The 22511-nt window shown below is 42.5% G+C and overlaps 1 protein-coding gene across 1 annotated transcript in view; it reads right to left on the bottom strand.

Moving 5' to 3' along the window:
• The window catches only part of KSR2 (kinase suppressor of ras 2), a 2099185-nt gene that overhangs the window by 418542 nt on the left and 1658132 nt on the right, over window positions 1-22511 (bottom strand). Inside the window, exon 15 of the mRNA XM_069212691.1 lies at window positions 16125-16221. Within this exon, the coding sequence (XP_069068792.1) occupies window positions 16125-16221 (97 nt within the window). The remainder of the gene's footprint in view (window positions 1-16124; window positions 16222-22511) is intronic.

Genomic DNA, 22511 nt, shown 5'->3' with positions numbered 1-22511 from the left:
TTACCTTGGTCAGTCCAGAACCAGCAAGAGACCAGATGGGGCCTCGAGCTTGACAGACAAATGTGGTAAGAAGCATTCAGATCATGAGAGAATGTGTCTTCGGGTGAGAGATGCCTTGGAAACTCTAATGTGTAGAAGCACTGACATTGCACAGTCTTGGCAGTGGCAAATAGATCAAGTCAAGGTTCTCCCCATTCATGGAAGAGGCCTTGCACTACATCCGGGTACAATTGCCAATCGTGATCCACTATGTGCTGAAAGCTGAGTTTGTCTACCCTAGCATTCAAAGGGCACACCAGGTCATCAAGAAAATTCCCTGACCGTCAAACCATCTCCACAGGATCTGCGATTCCCCATGCCCTGTTAATTAAAATACCACATTGTGGTGGTGCTGTCAGTGAGCACCTGAACCATTCCCCCTTTGATGGTCATGAGGAAGGCTTTCAGTGCCAAGCGGATAGAGCTCCACTAGAGACCAGAGGCCTCTGATTGTCACCTCTCCCAGATGGCTGCCCCAACCCAGAATCAATGCATCGGTCATCATTGGCTGGTTGGGATGGAGATAGGGGTCCGCCATTGACCCAACTGCACTCCAGAAAACATCACTGAAGGTCTTTTCCAGTCTCCTCAGAAATCTGAATGTGGTGGGAGAGGTCCCCTTGATGTTGGGTGCTGTGGGACTTCAGATTCCACTATAGAACCCACATATGCCAACTAATATGCTCAACCAGCAGAATGCAGGAGGCCTGGAACCTCAGAGTCAATCTCAGTGAAATCCAAGACTGAAGTTGAAAGATCAGGATCCTGGCCTGCATATCCTGGTCTCTCTTTAATGGGGGAAAGGCACAAAACGAATTTGTGTCCAGAACGGCTCAGATGAAAGGGTGCATCTAGGAACGAATCAGGTGGAACTACAGCACATTGATAGTGAACCCCAAGGATGACAAGAGGTTTGCCATAGTCTGTAGGTGGTTGAAGACTGCCTGATAGTGCACTGAGGTAAAGCTAAAACATTTTTTGATCCAGACTGACACCTGGAAAATATTCAAAAGGTAATTAATCCGCAGCTAGATTCTCTATCAGAAAGTTATATTCTCCCTGCCTGAAGTTCCTGGAGGCTAAGTTTGCATTTGCCGTCCCACTTACCCAGAACGCATTTGAATAGGTCAAATCGTGTTTGAATGTCAAATCCTGTTTGAAAAGTCTGCTGAGATTTACATATAATGCTGGGGACACACTTGAAAGGAAAGGAAGTAAGATGGCAGAACAATTATTGTGCATCTTCCGTCTGTTTGCTGAAGAACCTGCATTGTTCCACAACACATCTGCCTCAGGGTTTTTACATGTAACACTGGGGGCATACCTGAAAGGAAAGGAAATGGGATGCTTTCACAGTTTTTATGTATCCATTGTCTGGTTGCTGGAATACCCTTCTTTCGTTCCACCAGACTTCTGTCTCGTGGTTCATTGTGAGTACAGTAACTATCACAAACTGGATTTTAGTGTTAGGTGTTGGCGGACACCACGATTCCCATAGTGTGTACACACACACACCCTCAGTTTCCAAGTCTAATGTGGCTGATGACTCTTCGGTAATGTTGGCCCTGGGCACTATTATCCCATTGGTTAGGGCATGCCCGGGAGTCACTGATACCTACTAGTTCATGCTAGGCATTATTGTGGCATCTCATGCACTCACTTCAGAACACTCCTAAATCTGAGGAAGATCTGAAGATGACTGAACCTGCTGAACCTGAGAAGATCCTTGAAAGAATGGCCTGGCTCTTTCTTCAGGTGGGTTACTTCAAAACCCTTTGCCTTCCTCCCCTGTTTTTGCTGATCTTTTTTTTGTTGGCCTTAGGACTCTGTGTACTTTACCACTGTTAACCAGAATTAAAGTGCTTGTGCTCTCTCCCTTAAGATGGTAAAATTGGCTTACACCCAATTGGCACTTTTAATTTCTTTGTAAGCCCCTACTAAAGTGGTACCTAATATACCCAGGGCCTGTAAATTAAATGCTACTAGTGGGCCTGCAGCACTGATTTTGCCATCTACTTGAGTAGCCCTTTATGTTTTACATGTCGTTGTTATGAAAACTCTTACATTTGTCTTTGACTACTGCAAGGCCTTCCTCTCCAATAGGATAACATTGGATTTCCTTATTACATTTAATAAATGATAACTTTCAATTTGGAACAGGTTTACAGATCGAGTTTTGGGTCTAAAGAAATATAATTAAAAGATCTATTCAATGGTAGAGTTGGATTATAAGTCACACTTCTGAAAATGTCACTTTTAGAAAATTGGCATTTTCTTGCACCTAACTATTTGGTGCCTGCAATCTGCCCCTGGATCTGATGCCTAGGTGTAGCTGGCAGCTGGTCTTTGTGGATTGCCCCCAGACAGTGAGACAAAGGGAAGATAGGTGTTGGCAGGATGGCCCACTTTGACTCTCACTGTCCTTCAGGATGAGACCCCGAAGGACAGTGATGGTTGAACGGACCATGCTGAAAGTACGTTCCTATTAAAGAGGCTGTGTTCTTATAACTAGCAGTGCACATCAATATAACCAAGGGCACTGCCCTGTGAGTATACTATTTATTTGTTGATGCCAACAATCAATGGCAATTATACATTTTCAGACAGGGACTTTTCTCCCCTTTTTTGCTCCAGTAATCAATGAGAGAGACCAGTTTCTCCATGAAGAGACCCTCTGTTTTCTAATAGGGTTGAAACAACATCAGCACTTCTGCAGATAAACAATTGATGATCCCAGCACTAAGTGACTTTAACATTGTGCTTCTGTATTCCCAGGAGAGAATATCATATATGGTTGTTTGCTAAAATCAATATACCTGTACCATATCGACTGCCTTACCTTTATCTTGGTTATGGTATGTCAGGTGGGGTCAATGTGAACTTCACACTGGTTCTTTTGTTTTTCCTCATTTTTAAATTTTCTGATGTGCAATACTGAAATAGAAAAAGTATGCTGGATTTCTCTTGATTTACTTATAACAATTATTTTGCTGTATTTAGGAGAATTTAAACAAATTGTTCCATGTGAATGTCTGTGTAAGGTTTGCTTAGATCCCAAGTTTGCATGGACATTTGGGTTACTCTTGCTATATTAGAATACTTTTAGAAATTCACATGACTGTGTGTAGTTGGGAGTTGGTCCTTGTGGATAGCTTCTAGTTAGTGAGACAAAGGGAGGATAGGTTTTGGCAGGATGGTCCTTTCAGGTTTAACAAGAGAAAGGAGCTATCACCTACCACACTTGCAAACCACATAGGCCCTGCCTAGACACACTCACAAAGTATTGGTCACTACTCTTTTGTGTAATGGGCCCTCAGAACCAACTCTTCAGTACACCTTTGGACCTGTGAAAGACTTAGAAGGAGTACGGTGCTGTTTTGCCAGAAGGACCTCTACTCTGTTGCCCTGCTGGCTGAGTAAAGGAGCCGACCAGCATCTTGAACCCATGACCACCAGAGTGACTGCAAGGGCTAGTTGGCTGGCCTGCTGACCACAGCCTCAGGGATAGAAGGCTCTAACCACCTTGCACCTTGCATCCTGCACCTGGATTCTGTTTGCTGTGAGTTCTGTCCTCCCCAGTGGTGCCACCCCAGTCCTGCACCATTGGAAGTGGGCCTAAAGATGTTCTGTCAGCCCAGCTGAGGTCCCTGCAGAACTGATGCAATCGATGCATCACCATGTCAAAATCAGCATCAGAACCTCTGCACGATGCATCACCAATGCAGGATTTCACATCACTGCCTAAAGCCTCATTGGAACCGCTGCTGTGCAACGCGTCCTGGCTGCAGGCCTTCAGCTACTCATCAGAGCCATCTTCGACAATGCAGCAGAACTCCACATCGCAAGCCCTGCAACTTCTTCAGAACCAGACGGTGCACTACGCATATTTGATGCAGGACTTCACAAGTCCCTCATTGTCAGCATCCTCTAGGATGAGACAGGAACTCGCAGCTTCATAGAATCACCATTGGCGGACACATCTCTACACCTGGACCTTGCATCACCTCTGCTGTGCAACACATCCTCGATGCATGATCTCACAATTTAAGATACTCTTGTTCAGCAGGCCTAAGTGGGCCCCTGTATCTGGTCTGCGTTCCATTGGGGTCAGCTTGAACGTATGACTTTGTCCCGGTCCAGTGCAACCAGATAACGACAGTTGCACTAGGTACTATTGTCACTTAAAAACTTAAAATTGCATATCTTCGGTTCTTCTGATCGTATTTTTGTCATTTTGGTGTCAAATAAATTATTGAAACCTACTTTATTTTTCTACTTTGTTGTGGAATTTTCTTGTGTTGTGTTTTCACTTTATTATTGTTTAAAGTGCTGCATTAAGACTTTACAAATTGCCTCTAAATTAAGCCTGACTGCTTATGTACCGAGCTATTAGAGTGTTAAGCACAGGATAATTTGGGGTTTCCTTGTGGCTTCACTCTAACAGAAATTGTGGCTGTAGGCTGAGTGGTGTTTAACCCCTCTCAACCAGTAACACAATTTCCAACAGAGGGTCATAAGGGCGATCTACTAATAAAGCTACAGTGGCACAACAAGCTACAAGAGGTCTTTTCCTGACCACTGGCAACCCGGATTAGACCCTGCTGTTTGGCTGCTGCCTGACAAATTCTGAGTCTCCAACTGCTTCCAGCAGAGCCTTTTGCCTACCACGAGAATGCACAAACTACAGGCGACAGTAAATAAACTGACAAGTCCATCCTTATCCTGTGCATGCCACATAAGACATGCACAACGCTAATGCAGAATGACCCAACCGTTCCTTGTTTAGTTAACTGTTTCACAGTTGTATAAGCTCCAACTTCATTTCTACCAGATAACGGTAGCACTCTTGTTTCCTCAACTTAAAGAGATATGACGGTGAGAATGAAACTAGAATTACAAAGAGTGTCACTATTACACAGCAGGTATGAGAAAGATGTAGTAAACATGTGTTTGTATGATAAACGGAGAGCAAAAATGCTACACGTTTCTTAACATATAAGTAAATAGCACAAATATGACTTGAAAAATGTAAAAAAATTGGTCCTTTAGGAGCAACCCTGTAATTAAAACAAAAGCTCTAAATAAATTGTAAACCTGCTACAAACCAGGCTCCAAAACAATAATTTAGCCATTAACTTCTTTATCTGCTAAATAAATAGCTATACAACGGAAGTGCTAAAAGAATATAAAAAACATTGAGTAAATTTCTCATTTAATCTGAATAGCAAAATCATATCAAAGTTGTAGATACAGTTGTAGAGCAATGAACAGAACATCAGTTTTTTTTAAACTATCCTAATGTCAAATGCTTGTCATTGCTTCTTAGATTTTAAAACACGGAGAACAATGATTTAATTTTACTTTGGGTCAGTGGTGCAACACTTGACATATGTTCTTTTCATATGTACTGTTTCAATTCATTAGGAAGCAACACTTAAGAAACAATGTGATGAAAGAAATATAGGACAAAATGCTAAAAAAGTAAAATGCATATGCCATCCTATTATAAAGATGTACAAAGAGCCTGGGCCCCTGTGTTCATGTAGGTAGCTCCTGGTTTAGTAATAAAGTACAGATGATACATACCTGTCCAGATGTCCCACCAAGTGTTGGGCACTTTCATGCTCAGGCTCCTCCACCATCTGATCTTCACATTACCACATACACAGGATGTCACCCCTAACATTCCACACAGAACTGGCTGGGTAGCAGTAGACCATGAAGGGTACAGAAGAAAGAGATTCCAGCACATCTCCTTTCTTTACAATGAATACATAAACTGAAACATGCAGAAGCAGACCTTAACATGGAATCTTCCTTTACAATGACTATAAAACTGTGTCTGCACAGATAGGCTTTAGTAATAGTAGTAAAACTCCAACCAGAACACAAACACTTCCCTTAAAACTAAGACAACATGATACAGACGGAACTAGCCCCCAGAAACAATGTAAGATGTAGCTTAATGTCATTTCCACCCATCCTTGGTCTTTGGCATTCCATACAACATACGTCAGTGAACTCATCCGTCTCAAATGGCATTCATTGCAACATACCAGAACATTCACTCTGTCAAAGGGCACTCCTTCCATTCAACACCTTTGCAACCCTCCCTGTTTTGTGCATTAAAAATTATTGATTTTCACCCTTGTCCTAGGGTATTTCATGCACTTCAACTCCCATTCTGGACCATACATTGTATACATCCCTGAAGAGGGCAATCAGAACTGTTCAATCACTACTCAACAAACAGGACCTTACACTGAACCAATCCCTGTTACAGGTAATCAATGAATTTCAACCCCCCATTGAATTAGCGGGATGATGCACTGTGCTCATTCCTGTCACAGCGCATTCTGTGCACTTCAGCTCCCACACCACTGGTGGAACCATACACTGCAATCATCCATCAATTATATATTGCATGAAAAGTATCTTTTATAAGAAAATACTTCCTTTTGCATCATCGCCCCATTTTTATCTGATGCTGTTGGGTTTTAAACTCTGTACAGTGGGACCCTACCAACCAATCCCTAGTGCATCTGCTCTCACCCCTGATTGATAAAATCATAATTGCCACATTTAACTTACCTATAAGTCCCTCACATATGGTACCTAGTGTATCTAGGGTCTGTAAGTTAAAAGTCACTAGTGGACTGCACCACATATGGTGCCACCAATAAAGTGACAAGACAAAGTATGTCTTCAGGCTTGCGGCTGCAGCCTTAATGTGTAGTTTTAAAACTGCAAATTCGACCTGGCAAAGTACACCTTTTCTCCGGCCTAAACCTTCCTTTCAAATTAAAAGTATCCCCAAGGTAGGCCCTAAATGCCCATAGGTTAGGGTGCATGACAATGAAAAAGTAGGACCTCTGCACTTACATTTCTCAAGTCCTGGTAGTAAAACATGTCATTTTACACTATGGTAAGGCTGGTTCTCAGAAAGAAAAGCTCAGGGTTACCTGATAACACTTTTTAATACATAACCTCAGTTTGGGAATAGCTAGAATCATGATTAAATGACTCAAAATAATAGTAAATTAAAATCCAACCTAATGGTAAAGTAGGATTTTAAACTACTATTTTGCAAATCCACTTTTAGAAAGATAGCTTTTTTCCTGCTAAGGCCTATAGTGGCCTTTTCAGAGTTAATCCCCAATTGTCACATGGCAGCCAGCTGGCTCCCTGCAAGGAGGTGTGAATGGCTCCCAGGAAAGGGAACAAAAGGGCCTTGGCTGGGAAGATTTGTGAGCTCCTCCTGAAAGGATGGCATGGGGAATTTGCCCACCAACTTCATACGCTTCGAAAGGGCACTCCCAGTCAATGGCAGACATAACTTACACCTGGGCCTGCCCCTAGCTTTGTCCCAGTATTCTGAGATGCACTAATCCAAGTGAGGGAAACTTGCTTCAGAACTGGTTTGCAGGGGGAGTATCTCATTTCCCTAGACACACCCAGGAAGGGTACTCAGGGCTCTGCCTAGAGTAGAAAGGTTCTATCAAGTTTGACTTTAGCAGAACAGTGAATGTGGTGTTGTTCAGTGCCAATCCTGCTGGAGGTAGTGTCAAAGTGGGTAGGGTAGGCCCTGGGAACTTTTTTCCTATTGGCCAGGGAGTCTCCTCCACCCATAAGCTACTGCCAGGCTTAAAAATGTCACCCCTGGGTACCTTCTTCAGAAGTACCTTCTTCAGAACACCTCTGGACCTGTAAAATACAGAAGATAGGCTGCACCTGAAGTTGAGCCTATGGAGAGAAACCTCCGGGGGTGGATCTGCACCCCACTTGTTCCCAGGACTAAAAAGTCAGCTGCAATGCATAGTTAGCTAGACTGCTGTTCAACTACAGAAGACAAAATCTGTGCTGATCTCAGCTGACCATTTCTCATTGGATTGGCCCTCGATCCTGCTGGTAGCTTCTGGGAGATTTTACTCAACCATCAAGTGGTGCCTAAAGATGCTGTACCCGTAGCTGGTGCTGCAGTATATATTTCCCCCTTCAACATTTCAAGTTTGGACACTTAGGTCATTTTTCTGATCTTTTTGCCAAATGATTCAAAGGCTACAACTTGACCATCACCGAGCCGTCCAACTACCAGTCAGATTCAACTTGCTGGTCAGCCCCTCTGAAAGGATCCTGACTTCCAGAAAAGTTTCTGTCACTGAACGTAGAGAAGTTCCATGGAACCAACACTCCTGAGCAGCACCCCAATGATAATGATGTTTTCTTGGGCCTGGACTTTCGACTTCACCCACTCAGAGTCTCCCGCGTCCGACTTCGAGAGTTTCGAACATCCCACTGGAGCTGAGGATCCCTCCTGCCATCAGTGAGCCCCTACTCGAATCCACCTGCAGCCCTACCTGCTGATGGCCTTGTTGTCAAGGATTCCAGAAAACACCTAAACCAGAAGATAAACTTCCCACCAGGACAAATCTGGTCCCTGCTTCACTGCCACGCTCCAACAAGGCTGGCCTTAACTTTTGAATCTGACCCAGTCTGGCACAACCAGATATCGCTGGATGGCGCTTTTTGCATTTTGGTGTTAGAAATATCTAAAACTTTGAAAAATCATAGCTTTGTTTCCCTACATCAGATTTTATGGATCTGTTCATTAACTTTTACCCTACTTTTATTAAATGAAGTGGTATTTTTGTTGTGTTGTGTTTTCTACCTTTTGGTACTGATAAACACTTTACACATTTCTCCTACGTTCAGCCTGTCTGCTTTGTGCTGTTGCTACCAAGGGCTGAGCTCGGGTTTAAATGATTGTGACCTATCTGTACCTAGTAAGAAATACTGCCATTATTACTAGAAGAAGACTACAAACCACTTCAACTAATAATAAACTTTCTCACACCTTTACAATCACCCTGTCCTAAGACACTCTGTGCATTCTACTGTTCTGCACTCACAGTTTCATAGGGCACTTCATTAAAGCTACACCACTGCAATGGCCCTTTTCTAGGACATAGCTGCACTCACCCTGCCATAGGGAGCACCATGCATTCTACACTTCTGCACTTACCCTGCTCTATGGCACTCCGTGCTTAAACTGCTGAACTTAAACCATTTATAGGGTAACCATGTGCTTCCAATTCCCACACTCCTTGCAGACCCATAAAAGTATCACTCTTCCTTCTCATGAGGCATTCCATACATCCTTTTAGACTGCACAGTCCCATCCAATTACTGGGTCACTGTATACCGAACACACACCTCTCAGATGTTGTTCAATGAACACCACACAGCTGCACACTGTCGCTGCTGTCCTAGGGATTTCTGGGCCTGCAATCATTTAATGAAAACAACAATAATGCCGATGTTCGCTCTGACATTCAACCTCTTCAACAGGCATCCTTTACTGATGCCCAATAACTACTATGGCTGGCATTGTGCATTCCCAGAATTTACCATGTGGTATTTACAATAAAAAATAATTTTCAAACAAACAGTACAACTATAAAATTTACTTTTGCAATGTTGCTGTGTACATCTGTAAGAATCTGCAAGAATCCAATTAGGTGTGCTAGTTACTCTACAAGGACCACCACAGTCCTGCTCAGGGTGAACTACAAAACACACTGAATTAACCTGTGTTTAACCCTTTGGTAGCTTGGCAGAAAAGCAGTTAGGCTTAACTTAGAGGCAATGTCTATTTAGAAAAGTAGAGAAACTTTTAATAAATTATTTGACACCAAAACAACAAATATCAAATCAGTAGAACAAGAGTTATTAATTTATAAAGTTTAAGGTAAACACTAGCATCTAAATGATTAAAGTACCAACTGCAGACATCTAATCGTGCTAGACCAGGGGAAAGGCACAAGTTCAGGCCAACTTCAATGGAGCACAGACCGGAAAAGGGACCATGTTAGTCCACTGAAAAAGGTACCTTCTCAAAGTATGGTGCGGAGATTTCAGTTCTGGGTAGAGCAGGCTACAAGGAACAGAGAGAGCAGCATGGATGGTCATTGCTGTAGTGAGAAGAGCATGCAAGGCTGCACGGCCTGTCATCACTGAAGTGCGAAGAGCCAGTTCACGTTGCCAACAGTCGCTACTGGAAATTCACAATGGCGGTCACTGCAGATGGTGCCATTCATGAGGAGCCCAAAACTTCAGTATTTCTCCTTTTCTTGAAGAGGAGTGCTCTCTGATGCCAGCCAAGGGTTCGAGACCTATGGAGGTGCCTCTTGGGGATCAGTGACTCATTCTAGCTGATGCCAGCAGGGCCCAGGTAGGTCTAGTTGTGAGTCTAGGTATGTCCAGTTAGGGCAGGTCAGCTGGGCAGTTGCAGGGAGGCCTTTGGAGCTTGTTGTGTCCGTATAGCTCAGAATAGGAGGTCAGTCAACTAACCCTTGGAGTCACTCAGGTTAGCCTGTGATGAAGGGAGCCGGTCTTTCTTCTCAGACAGCATGGCAGGCCTCAAGCAGCAGGGCTGTCCTCTGGGAAAAATGCAGGCCTCAAACTGTATTGGAGTCCTGTGGTAGCAGCACAGCAGTCTTCTGGGGAACAAGTCAGGCAGCAAGCAGCAGGGCAGTCCTCTGGGGAACAAGGCAGGTTTCAAGCAGCAGGACAATCTACTGGGGAACAAGGCAGGCATCAAGCAGCAAGGCAGTCATCTAGGGAACAAGGCAGTCCTTCCTCTTGTAATGTCCACCAGTTCAGGAGTGCACTGAAGTGGTGTTATGAGAGTCCAATATTTAAACCAGATGCCAACCTTTAATGTGAGGGTACATCCTGGGCTTACTCCAAATCTAGTTGTGGAAAGTTATTTTCTTCCCCTGTCAAGACTCCAAGACATCTAGGGTGACAAAAGACTAGTGACAGGCTCCTTTGTATGATCTGGAGACAAGGCCCTTTGAATTGCAAGTGGGGTTGGGTACAGCATCACCCCTAGCCATCCAGGTAGGGTGACCCATCCTGCCTACACCTAGTCCCCTTCGTCTCACTGACTGGCAGGAATACAAAAACCCCAACAGCAGAGTCATTCACCGCCATGGGACCCAAGACATTGGCAAAGCACAAATGATTACGACAAGTAAATGTCTACTTTTTAAAAGTGCCATTCTCGGAATTGTGACCAAAAATCCAACTTTAGTATTAAAGGCAATATTAAATCACAATTTATTTGGTCAAGTCCAAACATGACATTCCTACCTGCTCCCAATCAAACATTAGCACTTTTTAAATGTAATAAAGTAACACAATGTTGTCAAATGGAGAGTTAAGCCTTACAGTAGTGAAAAATGAATTTAGGAGGTTTTCACTACCAGGACATATATAACTGTATCCCACATGTTTTACGTTGTAACTATAATGCACCCTACCCTAGGAGTGACATATGTATTAAAAAGGAAGGTTTAGGCCTGACAAAAGGTTTATTTTGCAATGTCGAAATGGCAATTTAAACTGCATTACAGGCTGCAATGTGAGTCCTGGGACAGCTTTCAAAGTGCTACTTTATTGGGTGCCACAAAGAGTGCTGCAGGCCCACTAGTGGCATTGAATTTACAGGCTCTGGGTAGCACATAGTACCATATACTAATGCCTATCAGGTGTATGGCTATTTTACCATGTTTTAGGGAGAGAGCACAAGCACTTTAGCAATGGCTACTAGTGGTAAAGTGCAAAGAGTCTTAGTGCTAACAAAAATAAATTCAGAAAACTTGAAGTATGAAGGTAGAAAGTTTGGGGGTAACCAGTCAAAGAGAGTCTAGTCCAAGAATACAGTAGTTCCTCTTTTTCCTTTCTCTGACTGACTACCAGCACATGAAACACATACGTGTTTCTCAGTCTTTGATAGTTCATCCATTACAGAACAGTGTCACTGAATAGTTGCTGGGATATTCAACGAAACAGTAGAACTGATTTTTGAAGAGTATGCAGTTTGCCAAGTTCGTGTTTCTGCACACAGAATAAATCTTTTTACTCTTCTGAAATCCAGGCATCTGCTGAAATTCACACGGGCTTAAGTTTTCAAGCAACCTGCTTGCTGGCAGAATTATTTTCTTTTTATTTTGTTATAACTTTAGACATTGTACGATGGGTCTCTTCTGCAATCCTGAAACTCCTTTTCTATTTCTATGGAGACAGTCTGTTAGACGTTTGTTGACACTGGTAAAGTATCAAGCAATAGCTTTATGTTATTTTTTCTTCATCTACACACTTTGGCTTTTTAAACTCATCACTAGTGTGCAGATGTAGAGAGAAGCTATGGTCCAGTGTTTATCTTGGTAGCTCCTTTTTTAGTAATAAAGTACAGATAAGTACCAGTCTAGATGCCCCAACAAGAGCTGAGTATGTTCCTGTTCATGCTCCTCCTGCAACTATTATTCATATTCAGACATACACAGGATGATAACCCTAACATTCCATAAAGAACTAACATTACAGACTAGGCAGCAGCAGTCGTGATGGGCATAGAATAAACAGACACCAACACTTATCATGAATAAGTTGTTAGAAATCCATAGAATGTGTTTTTAAACAATTTTAGCGATATGAAATGTATGTAAGAGGACTTTTAAGTCTGTGATGGTTTTTCTGGAGGCACAAAACAAAATTGTTTCGTGTTACCATTAAACATATCAGTTTTTTGTGTTCATTATTTTTATCACAGGCTTTTAATTTAATTGTTACACTACATTACACATCCTACATACTCCATCAGGCCGTGCACAATCCATGCTCATTGCAGCATATCAAAGAGTGTCAATGAAAATCTGTACTGAAAATAGACTAGGTCATGACGGAAGCAGCCGTGCCATTTAAGAAGTGCACTGTTCAAATAAATGTAGACAACGGTGTATGCTATGATCAACATACAGAGGGGTCACTGGATGAACACAGAACTCCTTTTTCTTCAAGGTTTTAAGCTTAAACCATATGTTCAGGGATATATTATATCCAAAAGTTCTACTGGCTATTATGCCTGGTCAAACTGTAGGGAACCCAGAGAAACCATGGGTCCTTTGTGCCCAAATCATGTCCGCTGTCCCCTCTATGAACCAAAACTGCCCTGATAAATTGATAGTGGAAAAGGTAAGAATAAAGAAAAATAGGATAAAAAAGGACAAGTGGAATGAAAAGAGAACAGTGGATTATATCAGTAAAGGAAAATGAAAAGAGAGGATGACTATAGGAAGGATGTAAGTATGAGAAGGAAGAAATCAGGATTGGAGTGAGTAGGAGTGAGAGAGAGGACATATATGTTTTGGGGCAGACAAATCTGATCATTAGAGCTGTAGTTCGGACTAGAAAGCATGAAAAAGTAAAATGCTGTGAAAAATCTAACAAAAAGGAAGAAAAAATGAATCCGGTGTAAAACCACTTGGAAATTGAATTTGAATTGGAAAAGAACATGAGAAATGTACATTGGCAAAAAATAGTAGTGGTCACAGTCTTTGTAAGAAACATAATTTCCTGTCCCTACGAGCCCGAAGATTAAGACACCCTATTATATACCCTATTACACATAAACATTGAAAGAAACTGTTGATCTTGAAATGGTGTTTCAGTTTCTAAACCTGAATTCGGATCTTCCCTGTTAAACTAAAATGTAAAATTATAACAAAGGCTGCCTGCTTCAGCTTCTGAGTCCCTGAATTGGGAACAACGCAGCATGCTCAGGAACTAAGCCTCACAATCTTTTAGGAATCCTGATGCAGTAAATAATCCTCTCTGACCAGGCCGAGAATGGACAACAAATGCAGTACACAGCAAAAATGTCGAAACCAGCCCCACTCCCTTCTTCACCTATTGCTCTCTTTCCATACATCAATGTTTTTGTTTCTTCCTCTCTCACAGTCCATTCTGGTTTTATTTCGCCCTTTCTCTTTCCTATTTATCTTTTCTTCCTCTTTCTTCTTATGTTCTGCTTTGCCTTCTGCAATAAACTCTGATGGACAATGTGATGGAACAGTTAGTGGTGGCTGTGGGCATTCAAAAACCGTCTTTCAATAGATACAGTCCTCTGAGGAGATGCCCGGTGGCCCTTTCCCTGAACACTGCTAAAATGACAAATTATTTCGTAAAGTCTGAATGTCATTCCTATTCGCTTAAACCCTTGAATAAGACAATAGTTTTTTCTCTGTTTGCTACTTTTATTTTCCCTAGACGACAGACTATTTTGTTTGGATTTCGAACATTGCCTTTACTGAATTGTGGTTAATTAGGGCTTGGTATAAAGGAGCCTTTATAGGAAACACCTTAAAAAACAACTGCATCTGTCTGCAGCAGTGTGTGAAAAATCCAAACATCACATACAAACAAGTATAGCAAATGAGGAGTGCCCATTCAGCAGGAGTGGTAAGGGTGTGGTGTGTAGCAGGTGACACATTTTGGAGCTCAGTGTTGCAAATATATTACTAAAACATAGTATGGAAGCACACTGTCCTTTACAGACAACTAATGTTCCACTGAAATGGCCACAAACTTTACACTGACATGCACTTTTACTTCTGAAATTATATAACACACAAATAATGTGTGGCAATCGGGTTTCACCAAATATTTATAACTTGCACATCACCAAAAAAGGTGTCTCAATTTGTTTTGATCCTATTAAAATATTTGTTTCCATTACACTTTAGAATTACTTTTACACAGTGCATATTTGTGCTTTGCTAACTACTAATACATTTTGAAATATTTATACATTTTACTTACAGATATTTAAATGCTGTGTGTTAGAAAAAACCTGACCACACAGCCTATAATTTCAGATTCTCTGTACCCCAGCAAGATTGTCAGATAGTTCACTTTATAAAATTCTCTAATAGTGTATCCTCTCAGTTTGGACACAGAAAAAAGGTAAACACCAATCTCCGTATTAAGAGAATAAGCATCAATACGCTAAAAATATAGCTTGATATCTGGCCTCTGTCATGAACTCACAGCAAATGTGACAGTATAAAAACAAAATGTAAAGCCATATTTATTGCTCATTCACTCTCTGAACTCCAGCATTGTTATTTGGGGGTGCTGCTGCATCCACTCATCCTTCCAATGCCTATGTCTGTCTGAAACTCCGCCATCTTAGCTCCAAGTTTTGAGCTTCGTAAATGGTAGACATTACAGCTGCCAGGCTCCAGTGTGTCTCCACTGCTGTCTGTCAAGGTGCAGTGCTAACACCACCCAAGGTCTTATCACTTACGCTACTACTTCTACAGGGACAGATTCACCATTATGTTTGGCACGTTGGCACCACTAAATACCTCCCTGGAGAGGGTAGCAGAATCTCACTGAAAGTTTGGCTTTACTTTCCCAAGACGTTTGATGTACCTTCAGCATATTAGTGAGACAAGAACACTGTACAAATCAGTTTGTACAAATTCTTTCATCGTACATTCACCTCTGCCTACTGTCCACATATGAGGGCTGAGGCACATGGTTACATGTGCGATATTTGCATGGAGATCTTACTTGTTGGTATTGCTTGATGTGACATCCCCTGCTCGGCAAACTATACCTTGTGTAGCACAGCACGTACATATATCATTTGCTCCATGCAGTTTTGTTGCTAAAACTATTAGAGGCAGCCTCAAAAGCTTTAAATAACTGCATGAGTTTTTACAAGTTCGTTATGTATAGAAAGAAAGTAAACAGTAATTACAAACAAAATGCCACAGGTACTGGAAAAGTAGACATTTAGAATGAAAAATAAATCTCTCAGAAATGTGGGCGAAAGAGTGGACTGTCAAACGAGTTACCAAAGACATGTATTGCAAATGTGGTTACTTTACACTAAAAAAACATGTTGGGTATACACATGGAAACAGGCACCTGGTAACCATGTCCCAGTACTACACTCAAATCCATCGGGTACACGTTTTTCAAAGTGAGACAACCGTCACCAATCATTTCAGGTTTATAAAGAAGTGTAAATAGTGGTGCAATATATAGAACAGGAATTAATAGGATAGGCAAAAAATCCATAATTTCCACAATATTTAGCGCTGTAATACAATCATATGTGGCAGAACATGCTTGTTATTATACAAATAGTTATGTACACTGAAAAAAAATATTTAAACATAGTTCCAGCAACAGCATTTACATCTTTCAAAGACACCATGTGCCTTGCTTACCTTTACAATTTCTTGAGCGATCTGTCTGGTCTTATTTACATCCAGGACGATTTTGGCATCTCTCACTACAGAGAACAGAGTTCGCCCCTTGCACAAACTGTAAAGCACAACACAGAAGACTAAGTAGGGCCTTCTTTTAAAAACAGTAAATTACAAAAGTCTGAAAGGAAAGCATCGCCACATTCTGACACAGTGAAAAGAAAAGCACGCCGATGCATGCTTGCAAATCTGCTACCGCTTTATTTAAGTTATTTATGTATATATTCAGATACGCTGGGTTGTAATACACATCTGCCTTTTAGTAATCCTTCTAATTTATAAGGGCATGTGTACCGTTAAAACCACAAAGGATCGATTTCCAACAAATATTTCTATGTATTCCGGAGATCTGGAAAGAAGGATACCTACTAAACAAATAGTAACATTTGTAAAAGCTTTGTCTTAGGCTACCCCTTCTGCGTCCTTAATTAACTCAACATTTTTGCTGAGTCCTATTGCGAATAGGTCTAAATAAATCCATTATTAAAGACGAATAGAACATCTAGCAACTCAGGCATATTGGTGTTTCACTCCCAGATTGTTGAATTTTCTTATACAAATATAAGGCTATACCTGAACCTACTGATCTTTATCATATTCAGGAAAAACTATTTAAGTTATATCACCAATGATAACACCATGAGTTTATTTTTAAAATAATTAGTGCCGGGCTCAAAGTTAAGTTTATAAGTCTAGAGCAAGCACTGTTGAGTCTCAGGAGTGACAATTAACAAAGCCGCATAGTCTTGCTTCCACCTCATGTCGCCTTTATCTGCCACCAGACACTCCCTGCCCCTTTATCTCATGCTTTCTGATTCTTTTTCAACCTGGCTTTCTTCTTTATCACTGTGTGTCCCTTCTTTTTCTTCCTCTGCCATCTGCCCCTTGTGGATCTGTTGTGTGTTTGATATGTGCCTGTTCTCTTTCGTGTGCTTTGTTTACTGCTCTTTTGATATAGCATTTTATTAGAAAATCATGAAAAAAAAAAAAGAGCTGCATATTTCAACCATATAACACACCAAGAGTGTCCAAAGTGACATCATTAAATACTCCCCAACATGTTAGTAGTTGGAAAATTGTGTTAAAGTGGACCCTCATTTACTATTTGAAAACTTGAGCTCTCTGTTGGATAATATAATGGAAAGTGATGGGAGGCTAATAAGGAGCTTCTATGTAGAATGTAGTGGCAAAGGACTCTTGGACTGGCTGCTGAACACAGTACAAATAAGCCTGGAAGCAGGAGGGGCGGTTTAGACCATGAATGAGCTTTGTGTGAAGCATCTTGCACACCGGGTGGGTTGGCCAAAAGATGAATCTCTGCAACAAGTAAAATATACAGCTTTTAGGGGATCGCGGTGGAAACCTAGGCCTATCTAGGTGCCTGCTAGAGGAGGATGACAGTGTGAAGTGGTGAAGTTTGTGACCTGTTAGTGCAGTCCATCTCCTGGTGGCTGATACTGCATCCGGATCTGAGGATCAAAGAAAACTCAATGAAAGATGGTCCTTAGAAGGAACTCTCCTCTGCAAAAATAGAGCAGTGGCAACATCTAGGCATCTAGTTGTCTCCAATGTAAGTGATCAGGAGGCTAAATGCCCTTATTTCTATACCCAAAAGGCTTCAGACTAGGATCAAACTAGGTCCATGTGGGTGTTTAGTTTGATTATCACTGAGGTGGTAGTGCTCATACAGAAGCAAGGAGGTTGTTACAGTGAGATATTACTGTAAGGCAGACAGAAACTCTTCACAACAAAGAAGGTGTTGGTTAGGAAAGATAGTTTTCTGTGCTGGAGTAACCCTGTTTGTTAGAAATGGGGTCTTTGGTTGACAGTCAGGTTACCCCCTGTTCAAGCAAGGACCCTCACTCTAGTCAGGGTAAAAGAGAATCACCCACAGCTAACCCCTGCTTACCCCCTTGGTAGCTTGGCAGAGCAGTAGGCTTAACTTCAGAGTGCTAGGTGTAAAGTATTTGTACCAACACACACAGTAACTTAATGAAAACACTACAAAATGACACAACACAGGTTTAGAAAAATAGGAAATATTTATCTAAACAAAACAAGACCAAAATGACAAAAATCCGACATACACAAGTCAAGTTATGAATTTTTAAAGATTAAACTCAAAAATAGCGCTTAGAAACAAAAATACTTCAATGAGATGTTAACACGACGTCGTGACGGAGTCGTTCCCAACAAGCTGACACCAGCGGCGCCGGACACGGAGTCGTGTAGACCCCCAAGTACAGTACCTTTGGTGAAGAGTGAAAACAAGCCTATGCGCGAAGTCGGGGATCGCGGCGTCTGTGCGAAACGTTGAATCCGTGCACTTCGAGCGGCGTCGGTCACGACGTGGTGCGGCGACTTCCACGGAGTCGCGGACTTCAGCGGGGCTGCTGCGGCGTCGGGCCTGCGAAGAGCGTCGCGTTCCAGCAAAGGTCACGGCGTCGGGTGCAGGCGGCGTCACCGGATTCAGCAGCGGCGTCGGTCCGGAGTCGTCCGAAGTCGATTTCCTTGGGTTCCCACCAGCTTTCCTTTCAAGGGCCCATGAACTGGATAGGGCACAACTTGTCAGAGCAGGAGTCTCTCCAGAGACTCCAGGTGCTGGCAGAAAGAAGTCTTTGCTGTCCCTGAGACTTCAAACAACAGGAGGCAAGCTCTAAATCAAGCCCTTGGAGATTTCTTCACAAGATGGAAGGCACACAAAGTCCAGTCTTTGCCCTCTTACTCTGGCAGAAGCAGCACTGCAGGAAAGCTCCACAAAGCACAGTCACAGGCAGGGCAGCACTTCTTCCTCAGCTATCAGCTCTTCTCCAGGCAGAGGTTCCTCTTGGTTCCAGAAGTGTTTCTAAAGTCTGTAGATTTGGGTGCCCTTCTTAAACCCATTTTAGTCTTTGAAGTCACCTTTCTTCAAAGGGGACTCACACCTACTTGTGAAATCCTGCCTTGCCCAGGCAAGGCCTCAGACACACACCAGGGGGTTGGAGTCTGCATTGTCATTGGCAGGCACAGTCCTTTCAGATGAGAGTGACCACTCCACCCCTCCCTCCTAGCAGAGATGGCTAATCAGGAAATGCAGGTTACACCTCAGCTTCGTCAAAGTAGGAAGTTTAATGGAAAGGGTTGCTCATGCATCAAATAAATGCTGGTTAAACAAACTAGCAAGCAAGGCAAATGTATGCACTATTCAAAGCAAAGGACAGATGTGTCTTCTGAGGAAAAACTTAGGGCCTGATTTAGAGTTTGGCGGACGGGTTACTCTGTCACAATGTGTTACGATCTCTAAAGGCTATAATGGAATTGTAATACGGCAGATAGGAGATCTGCCACGTTTGTGATAGAGCAACCCCCTCTGCCACGTCTAAATCAGGTTCTTATTTTTTTTATTTTTTTGATAAAAGTTTCCTCCTCTACCCAGACATCCTTACTTCATCCTATGCCCTAATATCTCTACCCCTGCCTATACTTTGAAGCTTCCACCCAAACTCTACCCCTACCTACACCATAATGTTTCAACTCCTGCCTATGTCCTAGTATCTGCACGTCTCCCTATACCCTTTTATCTCTTCCCTACATATAATCCAGTTCCTGTACCTCAGTACCACCCACCCACACAATAGTACCTCTGTTACTACTTCTACCCTCATACCTCTACATATCTCTACTCCTGTGTAGTCCATTGAACGTCAAGCCCTACCCATTCTCTGGTATTTCAACAACTATCTATATCCTAACACCTCACCTCTATCTATAACGGAATGCCCTTAACCCGACATTTGCACTTGTTTTTCTTACTTCCACTACCAATATCCTAGTATCTAGTCCCCTGCATATACCATAGTTACTCTATCATAATCTATAACTTAGAACTACAAACCCCTACTTACAACTTAATACTTCAGCTCAAACTTGTACCTTAATATTTCTACCCTCCCTTTCTTTAATACGGACCAATTTTTCTTTACTTGTTTTCCTTTATTGTTTTCTTTTCCTCCTTGTTCTTTTCCTTGCTTTTTAGGTCAAACTACATCAATTTGTTTCAAGGAACAGGTTTCCTATACTTTGGAAATTTAGTTTTAGCAGCCTGGTGTATGCAGGCTGGTGTTCTCCCAAGTATAGCCAAGAAAATATTAGCAATGCAATCTGTAGGTGTCTGTTAGAAATGGGGTCTTTGGTTGGCAGTCAGGTTACCCCCTGTCCAAGCAAGGACCCTCACTCTAGTCAAGGTAAAAGAGAATCACCCTCAGCTAACTCCTGCTTACCCCCTTGGTAGCTTGGCACGAGCAGTAGGCTTAACTTCAGGGTGCTAGGTGTAAAGTATTTGTACCAACACACACACTAACTTAATGAAAACACTACAAAATGACAACACAGGTTTAGAAAAATAGAAAATATTTATCTAAACAAAACAGGACCAAGACGACAAAAATACACAATACACAAGTCAAGTTATCACAAAAAATGCAAAAAGGGTCTTTATGTAATTTTAAACAAACACTAACGCTGTTAGCGTGAAAATGTACCTTGGGTATTTCAAAAACAACCCAGCACGGTTGAGTGTGTGTGAAAAAGGGCTTGCGATGCGTCGATTTCACTCACGAGCGAGGCCTTGCTTTGTTGCTCCTTTAGTCAGGTCGGCGTGCGTCGTTTCTTCTCTCCGCAGGAGAGCGATGCATCAATCCGGTCAACACTCTCGGGTCCAGGCAGGCCTTGCGTTGTTTTTACACACCCAGCAGTGTTTGCATCAGAAATTCAGCCGCACGATGGTCCGAAAACCATGCATAGGGGGTTGCGATCTCACCAGCCTCGGTCAGCAATGCTGCGCATTGTTTCCCCAGCTCTGGGTGTCGATCTTCCGGTCGCGTTGCAGGCGAGCATCAATTTTCAGCCACGAAGGCAGCGGCGCGTCAATTTTTCAACTGCAAATCAGAGTCGCATCGATCTTTGTCCCGCATGGAGGTCGGTGCGTTGATTTCTCACTCTTGGGCTGCCAGGTTCTCCTTTCTGGGTCCCAGGAACTTAATGGGCACCACTTGGCAGAGTAGGAATCTCTCCAGAGACTCTAGGTGCTGGCAGAGAGAAGTTATTGCTGTCCCTGAGACTTCAACAACAAGGAGGCAAGCTCTAAATCAAGCCCTTGGAGAGTTCTTCCACGAAGGAAGGCAACACAAAGTCCAGTCTTTGTCCTCTAGCACAGGCAGAAGCAGCAACTGCAGGATAGCTCCACAAAGCACAGTCACAGGCAGGGCAGCTCTTCTTCCTCAGCTCTTCAGCTTTTCTCCAGGCAGAGGTTCCTCTTGATTTCCAGAAGTGTTCTAAAGTCTGTGGTTTTGGGTGCCCTTCTTATACCCATTTTGCCCTTTGAAGTAGGCCTATTTCAAAGGAAAGTCTCTCTTGATTGTGAAATCCTGCCTTGCCCAGGCCAGGCAACAGACACACACAAGGGGGTTGGAGACTGCATTGTGTGAAGGCAGACACAGCCCTTTCAGGTGTGAGTGACCACTCCTCCCCTCTCTCCTAGCACAGATGGCTCTTCAGGAAATGCAGACTACACCCCAGCTCCCTTTGTGTCACTGTCTAGTGAGAGGTGCAACCAGTCCAACTGTCAAACTCACCCAGACAGGGAATCCACAAACAGGAGTCACAGAAATGGTATAAGCAAGGAAATGCTCACTTTCTAAAAGTGGCATTTTCAAACACACAATCTTAAAATCAACTTTACTAAATGATGTATTTTTAAATTGTGACCTCAGAGACCCCAAACTCCACATGTCTGTCCGCTCCCAAAGAGAATCTACACTTTAATCATATTTAAAGGTAGCTCCCGTGTTATCCTAGGAGAGGAACAGGCCTTGCAACAGTGAAAAACGAACTTAGCAGTATTTCACTGTCAGGACATGTAAAACACATTACTATATGTCCTCCCTTAACCATACACTGCCCCCTGCCCTTGGGGCTACCTAGGGCCCACCTTAGGGGTGTCTTACATGTAAGAAAAGGGAAGGTCTAGGCCTGGCAAGTGGGTACACTTGCCAAGTCGAACTTACAGTTAAAAACTGCACACTTAGACACTGCAGTGGCAGGTCTGAGACATGATTACAGAGCTACTTATGGGGGTGGCACATTCAGTGCTGCAGGCCCACTAGTAGCATTTGATTTACAGTCCATGGGCTCCTCTAGTGCACTTTACTAGGGACTTACTAGTAAATTAAATATGCCAATCATGGATAAGCCAATTACATACACATTTTGTATAGGATCACTTGCACTTTAGCACTGGTTAGCAGTGGTAACGTGCCCAGAGTAACAAAAACAGCTAAAACAGAGTACAACACACATCAACAACCTGGG

The sequence above is a fragment of the Pleurodeles waltl genome, chromosome 11 (genome assembly GCF_031143425.1).
Source record: "Pleurodeles waltl isolate 20211129_DDA chromosome 11, aPleWal1.hap1.20221129, whole genome shotgun sequence".
NCBI classification, from domain to species: Eukaryota; Metazoa; Chordata; class Amphibia; order Caudata; family Salamandridae; genus Pleurodeles; species Pleurodeles waltl.
This window is presented reverse-complemented; position numbering and strand designations above follow the sequence as displayed.